Source organism: Typopeltis vanoorti, chromosome 15, assembly GCF_054136105.1.
Source record: "Typopeltis vanoorti isolate ZY-2024b chromosome 15, IOZ_Tvanoo_1.0, whole genome shotgun sequence".
Taxonomy (NCBI): domain Eukaryota; kingdom Metazoa; phylum Arthropoda; class Arachnida; order Uropygi; family Thelyphonidae; genus Typopeltis; species Typopeltis vanoorti.
The window spans coordinates 97,961,088-97,974,736 of record NC_143563.1 but is presented as its reverse complement, the minus strand read 5'-3'; the positions used below and the strand labels follow the sequence as shown (position 1 = coordinate 97,974,736).

Below are 13,649 nucleotides of genomic sequence, written 5' to 3'. Positions count from 1 at the left end.
CAGTCCGCAGAGTTCCAATCCCTTACATTCCAGGAATCTCAGAACCTATAGGTAGAATTTTGAAAAAGTACCAATTGATTCCGACATATGTTCCTATCAACAAAATTTCCTCCTTATGGCCTTCTACAAAAGATAAACTGTTATCTTTATCTTTGGCTGATGTTTACCAAATACCATGTGAATGCGATGTTTCTTATTTTGGACAAACTGGCCGTTCTGTGGAAAAAAGAATTAAAGAACATCAATATTATATTGAATACAACAAACCTCAGAGGTCTTGTCTAGCACAACACAGTATTAACACTACTCATAATATCCAGTGGGATAAAGCTATTCTCCTCCATAAATGCAGGTTCAAATATGAACGCCTTTTTAAAGAAAGTTGTGAAGCTATTTTACACCAACCGAATTTAAATTGAAATGATTGTCTCTCTCTATCGAAGATCTGGGAGACTTTTATTTTATGTAATCAATAAAGAAATCAATTATCTTAAATATTAATTAATTATTATTTTCTATCATGTTCTAGCACGTGGCAACAACTGTATTTTAATAGGTGATCCACCGAATGTTCGTTACTTGTATTCCATTCCTATAAATGTTTCTGCGACATTAAGATGTACTATGAGTTTTAGATGAAATATTTGTACCTTATTAATTAAAAAGTTATTACTGTGATCTTACGTGTTCTTTTAATAACTATAGTGGTTTGAAAAGTTCTATGTTTGGTCTCTAGAGCTCTTTCCAGATTATATTAATTCATTCATGGTGCTAACATGCATACAGCCTTATACAGGTGGGATTCAGATTTTAAAAAAAGTATAGCATATTATCTATCTGAGAAGAAAACTTTCCAAATTGCTAAGGCTAAAAAAGCAAAAAGTCTGGTCAGATTTGACATATGACCATGCCACTCGAAAATCATAAGATTCATATATGTGATATGCATAAATAATGCCATACACCTTTTTTTGCATCTTGTAATCTAATTGATTTCAGTGCTGTTCTAACAAACAGTTAGGACAATGAGTTAGAATAAGTGGGATTTATTGTCTTGCAATTTAATATAAATAAGATTCTTATATATTAATGATTTTATTATGACTTCAGTTTTTATAAGCAGTTGTTTCTACTTCTCACATTGCTTGTGATTATGAGTTCTGTGGTAATACAGATATGATTACAGTTGTCCACACGTCATAAAAAATTAAGTCTCAATTCATATGCAAAATCCCCTGTGAGTGGAGATCTTTTGAAATGACATAAGATTTTTTTTTTCAAAGATAAGGCATTTTAACAGTGAACAAGTCCATGGAATGGTCGACTGATGTGATGTATAGTTAAACTGAATTTCTTTTCTCTTATAAACTAAGTTGCTATAGCGCTTACCCATAGGTACAATGTATTTTTCGGTCTTTATTCATCCTTTTCAAATGGAAGAGTCACATTTGCAATAAAGTCTAGCAATGTACTTATCATTATTTGCACCTGTTGCAAATCCTTATGAGGATATCTGAGGAAACAACATTATCTTGGCCAATCTACCTTCTGTCTGGTGATATCCTGATGTGTTCATCATTTAAAAATGTAGTCAATGAGAACAGAATTTTCTCCTCTTCAACACATCACCAAAAGATCAACTTTAACATCAATGCTGAGATCTGTGATCCTGTTGATCCAGAGGTCCTTATTCAATGCATTCAAACCATCCAACTATATCTGGTAAGATCCCACATCTGCCACCTGGAGGGGGGGGGACACCCTCTAATGGTTTCAGGGTGCTATGAGATATGAATTTTTTCTGATAGTTTTTTGTACATTTGTCCTGAAGATAGCAAAATAAACATACAGCAAAAATGCATCAACCTGCATTAATTTGTTACTTATGAGGATAAATACTCCAAATATTAAAAATTTTAATGAATTAGGAAATTAAATTAATTTAATCATTAATCTTCTTTGCATTACCTCAAGGGCTCACTTTAGTGAGTACGGGCATGGCAAACCCGAGGTACCAGATGCTGGACCATGCCTTACTTCATGTAATATACATCTGTTATATTATTCTGTAGACTGGTCCCTCCGCTTGCTTTCTCCTCTCCTTCCCCCGATGCTATTAGAGTATTCGAGGGCTAGGGGGTGAGTCTTTCCTATCTTGCTAAGTCATTTCGTCTTATGCAGCCACCGAAGGAGGCAAGCTAGCCTCAATAGGTGCCGGTCCCAAGCCCGGATAAATGGTAAGGGTTGATGTCAGGAAGGGCATCCGGTCGTAAAACTTCAATGCCAGCTCAAACTATGATATGAGTCAAAGAGAAAATGATATAAGGGCTAGGGCGTACCCCTTAAGCGATGCACAGTCACATCGCCCTACAGCTGCGAGAAGTGGACAAGGGCTACCGCATCAAGGGCGGGTGCGGTTAAAGAAGCGAGCCCAGCAGATGGAGAGAATGTTGGAAGCATGACTGGAAGGGGAAGAGAGGTGGCAGACATGATGAGGAAGAGGAAGTTGAACATTTTATATGTGCAGGAGACAAGGTGGAAGGGGGAAAGGCAAAGGAACTGGGAGATGGATATAAATTGTTCTACTCTGGAGCGAATAACGAGGGAAGAAATGGTGTAGGAATTGTGGTGTGTGGCAGAATGAAGAGCGAAGTGCTGGAAGTGGGTAGAAGGAACGACAGGATCATGCGAATGAAATTGGGTCTTGGAGAAGAGCGGGTGGTCGTATTATGTGTATATGCCGCACAAATTGGTTGTACTGCAGAGGAGAAAGATGAGTTCTGGAACGCGTTAGATGAAGAAATGAGGGAACTGGAAGAAAATGAGATGGTGATTGTCGGAGGAGACTCGAACAGACACATAGAATAGAGACTGTGAAAGGGTGCATGGTGACCATGGAGTGGGAATGATGAATCAGGAAGGAGAGAGGGTTGTGGACTTTGCAAGTAGCGTTTGATCTGGCAATTGTGAACTTGTTTTTCTACAAGAGGGAAGAACATTTGATAACATTTAGGAGTGGTAACAACAGTTCACAAATTGACTACATTTTGACTAGAAGAAAACATCTTAAGGTTGTGACAAATTGTAAAGTAATTCCAACAGATCAAGTAGCACAGCAACACCGACTGCTGTGCGCAGACTTTGAAATAAGATCGAAGATAAAAACCTCTGGATGCCATGGGATGAAGACAATTAAGTCTTCATCCCATGGCAAAGGGGAGAGCGTGAGGAATCGTTTTAGGGAGAGGGTGTTAGAGAGGATTCTGAATGGACTGGAAAGTGTACAAGATTGGTGGAAACATAATTCAAAAGTAATCCTGAGCTGTGTAATTGAGGTGCTTGATGAGACATCTGGAAAGATTAGAGAGCAGAAGGAGGGTTGGTGGTGGAATAATAATGTACAAGTGGCAGTGACAGCTAAAAGGAAGGCAAAGCAGAAGTGGGATGAGTCAAGAGTGGAAGAGGACAGAGAGGTGTACAGACAGAGAAAGCAAGAAGCCAAGGGAGTTGCGGCACAGGCAAAGGCCATGGCATATCAAGATCTGTATGATCAATTAGAAACAAAGGAAGGACAGAGGAAAAATTTACCAACTAGTGAAATGTAGAAATAAAGCAGCAAAGGACATCTTACATGTGAGGAAGATCAAAGACGCTGAAGGAAGAGAGGGATGTGAACATAAGAAACAGATGGAAAATATACTTCGAGGGACTTTTGAATGAGGAAAATGCAAGGACTCACAGAGAAGATGAGCAGGCTTCTGAGGGGAGGGTGCAGAACATCAGTAGAGCAGAAGTGACGGAGGCCATGAAGAGGATGAGGAATGGAAAATCAGTGGGCCCCTGCAGAATTCCAGTGGAGGCATGGAAGGCACTGGGGGAAGAGGGAATTGACCTGCTGTGGGACCTGTTCATGAAAGTTTGCCAACAGGAAAATATACCCGAGGAATGGAGGGAGAGTACTCTTGTCCCCATCTACAAGGGTAAAGGGGATGCACAAGACTGTAAAAATTACAGAGGAATAAAGCTGATGTCCCACACAATGAAAATCCTAGAAAGGGTTCTTGATGGTAGATTGAGGAAGGAGGTGGAGATTGCAAAGGAACAATTTGGCTTCATGCCTGGTAGATCAACAACAGATGCTATCTTTGGGTTACGGCAGATGATGGAAAAGTATTGAGAGAAATAAAGGGAGCTACATCTGGCATTTATTGATCTGGAGAAAGCATACAATAGAGTGCCAAAGCAAGAAGTCTGGAGGTGTCTGAGGGAGAAGAAGGTTCCGAGAAATACATCAGGTTGGTGCGGGAAATGTACAGAAATGTGAAGACAAGTGTTCGGACCTGTCTGGGACAGACAGAAAGTTTTCAAGTAACAGTTGGCTTGCATCGAGGGTCAGCATTAAGTCCGTTTCTGTTTAATATTGTGATGGAGGTGGTAACAGAGGAGGTGAGAGAAGATGCGCCTTGGACAATGTTGTATGCAGATGACATCTTGCTGTGTGCAGATTCAAGAGAGAAGCGGGAACTAAACTGGAAAGATGGAAAAAAGTACTGGAAGAGAGAGGTATGAGACTGAGCAGAAGTAAGACAGAGTATATGTGTTGCACAGTGGGTGGCGGACAGGAGACAGATCTGGAGCTGGAAGGAAATGTCATCAGGAAGGTGAGACTTTAGATACTTAGGTTCAACAGTGGAAGAAGATGGAGGAGCTGAGAAGGAAGTGGAATGCAACATACAAGCGGGTTGGAGGAACTGGAGGGAGATGGCTGAAGTGTTATTGCAATTTTAAGTTGCATTGATTTATTAATACTTTAGTTGTGAAAATAAAATGAAAAAATATATGAAAATGTTCCACAGATGGGGGATGTCAAAAATGTTCCTAAAGTGGAGACAAATCTACATGAAATTTGGAAATGACTGCAACATTTCAGCATTGGGAGTTTGGATGTTGTTTTTTTTTGACCAAACATTTCTTAATTTTTAACTAATTCTCTTGAATTGGTATAACTAGAAACTGAAATGGGGACTAAAAGAGAGGTAATTTAGTAACAGAGATCCCCATAAACATGAACATGCTCTTCAATCCCTTTTGCATTTTGAAGCTTTAAAATAATCTCTATAAATTAAATAAATTAAAAATTGATGGAAATGTAAAAAGGACAGAAAATATCATTTGAAAGGTGGTAATTTTTATGCCAATTTTACTTCAGGAGTACCCTTTGTATAATATCATTGGAAAAGCCAATGACATCATACAAGGGGTACTAAAGAAAAACAGGCAAAATAGCCATAAAAATTAATATTAAATTTAAAAGAGTAGCATGGAAAATTTTCCAGAAATAGCATTTATTAAAGATCATTTTTATCTGTTCTAGTTTATCAATATAAAATCTTTTAATTATACTTTGTTTGACATTGTTATACACAAAATGAAAGAAAAAAGTTTTACAATTATCACAATAATTATTTATAAAAAATAATTATATAAATACAAACATACTCTAAAATGCCATTTTTTCCAGCATAAACTTCTGTTACATGGGGACTTGATGGTAACATTGTGATTATCCTATCACATTTTTCTGCTACTTCTGCTGGATGCATAGCAGGTAATGCTCCTCTGTCAGAGAGTGCTGCCATTGCTTCTGGATAGACATCATATACAATTAAGCAGTAGCCATTATCTGCAAGATTCTTGGCCATATGGGAACCCATATTGCCTAAACCAATAAATCCAACAGGAACTTGTGATGTTTTTCTTCCAGTTGATACTAAAGAAAAATAAAATACATTAAAAGAATATGGGAAAAATCTGCCAAATATACAAATTTAAAGCTAAGATTGCTTTGACCTAAAATCACTGACTCAAAATATGCACCTCTGTTTATTTAACTTTATAATTTGTTGTCACAAAGGTTATACTTTGGAGATTTCAGATTAAAAAAAAAAAAAGCATTTGTAAAAATTAATTATTTTTTATTATTATTATTATGCTACTCCCATGGAGTCAAACTGATCAAGGGAGGACCAAAACATCATGCCAAGCACTATCCAACATTTGCAGAGTATCTATCATGCTTTGTTCTGAACTCTCACAGTCATGGCACCCACAATGGAATTTGGCAACACATTTTCCACTCATTCACCATTCTCCAAGCAAAAAATCTAGTCCTTACACCCCTTAACTACATTTTTGCTCAGTTTACAAGGATGGTCCCTAGTTCTTCCACCACCACCAGGTGTTTTCTGAAAAATTTTCTCTGTATTAATCCTGTAAAAATCCTACAGTAATTTGTATGTCTCAATATATCACCCCTCTTCCACCTGTCAACCAACTTGTATAACCCACAAATTGTCAACCTGTCCTCATAAGGTTGTTCATTCCATAGAACTGCTACCATTTTGGTCACTCACCTCTGGATCCTCCTCCTCTTCTTCACCAAGAAACCCAGGCAATCAGATCTGCATACAGTAATCAAGATGAGGTCTGACAAGGCTTTATAACAACCTGCTTGTCAGGTTATTCTTCAGTAACCACGTAACTCAATGAACTGCTTTAGCCACTTTTGCAATATGCCCTATGAACTTTAACTCCTTATCCACTACTATCTCCTAATTGCTGGCTTCATCAATTTCCTGGAGTACAGCTCCATCAATGTAGTACACACAAGAGGTAACTTTTCACCCCACTTAATTAATTAATAAATTACACTTTGCCACATTAAACTGGCATCCATTCTCCTTTGCTCAAACTGCCAGCCTATCCAAATCTTCCTGCAGAATTTTAACATCATATTTATTCATTATTGCTCTACTCAATTTTACATTGACAGACAATCGAATAGTTCCTCTCAGATCCTTTTCTTTATTGTTAATATAGAAATTAAATTGGCCCAAGAACGGAGTCCTGTGGCATACCACTAGTCACAGGCCTTCTACTAGACTCTACACCTGAATAAACTACTCTCTGATGTCTCTCCATCAACCACCCACTTATCCACTTCAATATTATGTTCATCCCCATGTGCTGCAATTTATTGATTAGAATTCCATGTGGAATCCTGTCAAAAGCCTTTGCAAAGTCCAGCAGTATCACAGTAAACCTTTATCCAACTCAGCTGTCACTGCATTATAAAACGTAAGCAAGTTACTGAGGCACAACCTACCCTTCACAAAACCATATTTCACCCCCTATATAGTATCCCATTTCTTTCTATCCATTCCTGTATTTTGCTCATGACCAACTTCTCCAGTACTTTGACTACAACTCCTGATATGCTGATCAGCCAGTAATTTGGTACATCAGTCTTGAAGCCTCCATTATGCAGTGAAATTATTCTCCCCTCTTTCCATCCCCTTGGGAATAACCCAGAGCCGAGACTCAGATTAAATAATGTGGTCAAAGGTACTGGCCAATTCCCTAGCACCTTCTTGTAAAACCCAGCTGTATTCACATCAAGGTTCTGTAATATGCTATGCACCTCCAGTTCATTTACCTTAGTTTCAATATAAACCTTTTCTCTATCAACCACTCTCTTATCTATTTCACCAACTTTACGTCCATCCCCATGTGCTTGAGGGGAGGATATGGTATATCCCTCCTGCAATATCTCCACCTGGTTGATATACTCTCAAAGTGTTCACTTAGAAATTTTACTATTTCACCTGATTCAGTTACCTCCTTACCATCAGCATTCATTAAAATCATTCTGCCACAAACATTCTTCCTTTTACTTGCCACATACAAAAAGAAATCTTTAGGATTATCTTTGGCCTATACTGTTAATTTTCTTTCATGCTCTACTTTTGCTTTTCTTACCCTTTCATTCCATAGAAACTGCTACCATTTTGGAGGTAACAAGCCAGAAGGGTAACCACACTGGTTACCCTTCTGGCTTGTGCTTTGTGCTGTTTGTGTACCTGCTGGTCACCTTTCTCCTTGAATTTGCTCCACAAATTTATCTTTTTTTGTAGCTCCAGCTTAATGATGGTATTCATCCACATAACTCCTACTTGATTTATTCTCCTGACTCTAGGTATGTTGTCTACTATTACATCTCTCAAACACTCCTTTACGACTTCCCATGCACAATCAACATACATCCAGCCCTTGCAGTTTCACATGCTATAGAACTGAGCCAAGCAATCTCCTTACCAGCACTAATTCCACAACCACCCCCCCCTCTCCCACCTCTTAACTGAAAATTCCACACAGTCAGCCACTTTCCAGATCATACTGCTTATGGATAAATTCTCTGATGCAATTACTAAATCGAGCACTCTTAAGCCCCTAGTATATTCCAACACATGCTGCCTCAGATAATCATACCTTAGTAACTGCATAAATTCTGTTTCCTTCTTTCCATGTATCCTTTCCTCCTTTCTATCTATGTTCTCATAGCTGAAGTTCCACAAAATAATTAATTACCTGTCCTCCACTCATTGGGCTTATTTGCTGATGCATACTATCCCCATCATCCTTTACATCTCTTTGTCTATAGAAGCAACCAATTGTATATTTTGTTCTGCAGGCCACTATCTCACACCAAATGGCTTTGCATGTGCTATTTTCACTGGCCTGCAGTTGGACTACTCTCCTTGATTGGAGTTCATTGGCAATGAACACTAATACTCCTCTCCAAATTCTTTTCTCTCTATCTCCTTGAACACACTATACCCTTCACATTCTATCCCACTAATTATATCATCTTTTGTCAGCCATGTATGTCTCACCAATGCCAGTAACTTTTGGCCAGGATGAACCAACCAATGCCAAAAACTCCTAGTATTAATGTACATAATGTGCAATAGCCCCTTAGGCCTACTGCTGTTCTTTGGAACATTCTGAAAATCAACTGCCTCACTGGTGTCTGTTTACTCGCTCAACAGCTTCCTATAAAATGAAGGGAATTTTTAATGATTTCTTTTGGCCTAAAAGCTCTGGTTGCTCTGATTTTGCACATCCACTTTCAATTCATTCAACAACATTTTTTCCAGACTCTGGACACCAAATCCATTCAGATGCAAACCATCCTTCTGACGCCATGGTTTTGTTTGAAAGGCAAAGTCCTTTTGCCTAACACATTCCACATCACTCTTCCTGCACAACCAACGACTCATTTGCCATTATAGCTTTCCTTCTCAGCCTCTACTCTGTCATTAAGGAAACATACATAACGCAGTATGTGAGGATACCAAGCTTTCAGGCCAAAGTAAATATAAGTTTCCTTCATTGTGTGGTGAAGAAAAATTACAGAAGGATATAATGATTGATGGTAATGGCAATAAACTGACCACTTTAGAGGATGCAGTGAAATTATTTAATGAAAACTTTGTCAGGATATTTTAATAATGATAATATTGATGTGGCAAGTCCAGAAGAGGAACTAAATGAACTAAAAACAGATGAACAAGAGATGCAACATTTTCATTAAACTACTACTTGATTTATGAGAACCATGCAAAAGCAAAAGTCCAAAAAAGGAGTGTAAAGAAGATCAAATGCTGTTGTTACAAGTTAGAGGATAAAGATCTCCTATTATAGATCAGCCTGTATTTTTTCAGTGGTGGGCAATGCATTTTTTTTTTTTTATGCGATTCTGACCCACGCGAAATGTTGTAACCCTATGGTACATTAGTACCGTGGGTGGGCTAAAGACTTCTCTATTTTGTATTAATTTTATATTTTTTGTATTTTTACTTTATTTTTTACATAATCTGGAAATCCTAATCTAGAGACCAAACATGGAACTTTTTTCATGCTACTTCAAAGTAAGGCAGTGATCTCACACCAAACAATGATGGTTCAAGAGCAGATACACTAACCATCTGAGCCAACCAGGCTGGTTAATGTAATAAAGATGGTCAGGACAAGAATATGAGTCAAGGCCTGCTATAGAAAAGGTCTTGCTTTACCAATTTGCTTCCATTTTATGATAGGAACAAATGCACTGGATAAGAAAAATCATATACAGTATTTATAGGCCTTGTGAAAGCATTTGACAAATTGCAATGCAATGAGTTAAGAAAAATGGGGATAGATAATAGATCAGTGAAATGAATGATTGGCTGTCTAATAGTTATTACCCAATAAATTTAGTTTAATCCTTTATCCAAGTGTGAGCAAACAAAGTTTGCACCTGAAAGTATCTTCAGGACTGGGGTAAGGTGGTACAACACCAGGGCAACTCGTTGCAAAGGTGGAGCAAGCTACCAACACTCCTGTCTCAGTATCTCCTATAATGCGAAACATCTCCTTGCGGATATGTCTAATGTTATGCATTAAGGGAAGGGCCACTACCCAGACTAGTTTCGACCTTTATTGAGGTCTCTTCAGTGGGAGCCAGGTCCAAGCTGAGATAGGTAGAGATGACCTGCAAATGCTTCTGCCCAGTATCTCAGCTTGGGCCTGGCTCCCACTGAAGAGACCTCAATAAAGGTCGAAACTAGTCTGGGTAGTGGCCCTTCCCTTAATGCATGACATTAGACATATCCGCAAGGAGATGTTTCGCATTATAGGAGATACTGAGACAGGAGTGTTGGTATCTTGCTCCACCTTTGCAACGAGTTGCCCTGGTGTTGTACCACCTTACCCCAGTCCTGAAGATACTTTCAGGTGCAAACTTTGTTTGCTCACACTTGGATAAAGGATTAAACTAAATTTATTATACTCTAACCAAGTGAAAAATAAACTTTCAGTTATTACCCAAGTTATGTTTAAGGAGTAGTTTCCCAGAAAATAAGGCAACAAGTGGTGCTATAGGGCTCTTAGTTATTACTGTCTAATTCACTTGCTAATGTTATTACTGTTTGAAGGGAATTCAGTGGTTTGTTGATAACAGAAAATTAAATTATACAAATGAATGGAGTTACTGTTTTAATGTTGTTAATACATTCTACATTTGGATGTGCAGAAGTGTAATGTGTTCTAAGTAATGACATGAGAATGACAACTAGTAGAAACCTACAGTTCAGGGGACATATTACAAGAATCAAACATCCCACATATGCATCACGGTCACAACATCAAAAATGCATTGTAACCATGATGAGAACACACTGAAAAACAGAGACAAGAATGCTGTTGTCCATTGTATAAGATCTTGATCAGACTACACTTGGATGAATGTTCATAAATATGGTCACCTGGTTTCTAATGATGAACAACCTCTAGAAAGGGTTCAAAGAAAAGTAACAAAGCCAGAATCAGTATTGGGGATAGATAATTGGTTGAGATGATGATTTAAGAGAATATAAATGGCAGAACTTGGCAGAAAAATGGCAGAAAAAAAAACATCCCAAACTGAGCAAAGTGCCAATCAATGTAATTATACATCAATAATTGTCAGTTTGACAATAAGAAAGACTCACTAATCACCTGCACTTTGATTCTGGATGTAGCTGTTTTTCCAACAACAACTTATGGATGAGAGACTTGGAACCTAAAGAAGTCTGATAGGAAAATAATAGCTGCTTTTGAAATGTGGTGTTACAGATGGCTGTTAAGGACATCATATACTGAAAGGCAGACAAATGGATGGGTGCTAGAAAGGATTGGAAGAACTTTAAGGCTTCTGTAGAAATGGAAAAAATGGTATAGACAGACATCCGATGAAATGAATTGGGCAGTTAGAAGAGAGACATTAGAGTGGTTAGAGGAACAGTGCAAGGATATCAATAAATACTGTGAGGTAATATAGAACAAGAGAAGTATACAAGATGATCAGAAACATCAACAAGAAATGGAGTCCAAAAAAGCAAAGAACTATAAAAGATGAAAGGGTGAAATCTCAATGAAAAGAGCAGAAACAGGAGAGGACTATTACTCAGAGCTATATGAGACACAGGGAAATGTCCCTGTGTCTCAAATGGACAAGACTATTACTCAGAGCTATATGAGACACAGGGAAATGTCCAGCAATCTAGTCACCGGACATCATCTAATGCTGCATGGTCACTCAGTTGCTTGGTGATGTGATACACCAGTCCTCACCAGGTGGTCCTGTTGTATGCTTTTTTGGAGGCTACAACTCTCTGAACATCCGTCACTCCAGACACCATCCATCTTATTGATGGTCTATCCCTTCCTCTTTTTCTAGGAACTTTACCTTCTATTACTGTTTTGAGAGGTCCTCCCCTTCAATCCTTTCCATGTGTTCAAATGTGTTAACAATTTTCAGAACAGATAGGTCTCTTTCAAACTCCATCAGTTCCCTCCTCGCAACCATTTCACCCAGACACAGTTGCACTGACATAAGTCCAATTTATACCTGCTGCAAACACGTGACTCATTACATGACACAGTGCACCTTGTCCATGGAGGGTGTTCGTTGACTTCTTTCCAAAGAGTGTACAGGTATCTTTATCGAGTGTCATTGTGGGAGATCCATTATTCACAAAATATATATCATACCGCTCCTTAAATTCATTCACTGACAAAGCGCTCACGACCTCATCTGATGACCTATTTCACTTACTCACCACCCTCCAAGCAAAAAATCTTGGCCTAACACCCTTGCTAACCCTGTTCTTGCACAATTTCCATGGGTGACCCTTTGTTCTCTCCCTTCCTGCCATGTAGTAGAAAAAAATAGTCTTCAGTGTCAATCTTATAAAACCCATTTAATAACTTATATGCTTCTATCATGTCTCCTATTTTTTTTTATCACCTCACACTTGGCAACATTAAACTGGCAGTCATTTACCTTTGCTCATACTGGCTAGTCAATTTAAGTCTTTCTAGAGGACCTCTGCATCATCTTCATTTATCATTGCTCTTCCTAGTTCAGCATCATCAGCAAACAACTGAATAGACCTATAACAATCTTTGTCACTCGTCTCTGGATTCTCTCCAACATTTCTCTCTCTAAAGAATCTGGATGTTGAGATCTGGTTCTTTCACATGATAACATTTTCAGACCAGTGGTGAAACGAATAAAAAAGACTGGCTCATGTGTTCTTGCTGTTGAAGATAGGCATGTGGGTTCAAAAACACCAAAAAATAAAAGCAACTATTTTTTATACAATTTGGGGGAGTATTCTGATCATTTAGTTTTGAGGTGTTGGAATTTCATTTGTGAAGTATCTGAGATAGGGGAAATTATGAAGCCTGATGTTTAGACTGTTTGGGCAGAAACTGCTTGGCTGAGGTTTCCATGGAAAGTTCAAGTGCATGATAAGTCCATGTCCTAATAACAATCAATTTTTGAAATATGATTTTTCTTGATTGGCATAGGTCAATAGTTCAGAGGGGCGTTTTGCTTTTATTTTTTGATGTTTTTGTTTGCTATTGTGATGACTGGGGAATTATGCATTTGAAATAGTGTTTGGGAGCAAACACACAAAAAAGGCCCTTTGTTGTGAAGTCAACACAAGTGGTGTCACATCCATCATGAAAAACAGTTCATAGATTGTATGGTTATAATAGTAGCGAGATTCAGGTAGGATTAGGAGGGGAAAAAACTGTTCATTATGCAGTTCTCCATAAACATCAAGTTATGTTTATGGAGAAGATTTGAATAATCAGTATTTATAATAAATGTGTTTAAGGTTTTGATTTTTGTTATGTATTTTTTTAAATAGAGTCGACACCAAATGCAATTTATTTGTGTAGCCAATATTTCATTATGGTGACAGACAAAATAAAAATTT

General features: G+C 38.0%; 1 protein-coding gene across 1 annotated transcript in view; it reads right to left on the bottom strand.

The window, feature by feature from the left end:
- The window catches only part of LOC150099018 (3-hydroxyisobutyrate dehydrogenase, mitochondrial), an 80,182-nt gene that overhangs the window by 46,214 nt on the left and 20,319 nt on the right, over positions 1-13,649 (bottom strand). Inside the window, exon 2 of the mRNA XM_090405078.1 lies at positions 5,500-5,770. Coding sequence (XP_090261204.1) covers positions 5,500-5,770 — 271 coding nt within the window. The remainder of the gene's footprint in view (positions 1-5,499; positions 5,771-13,649) is intronic.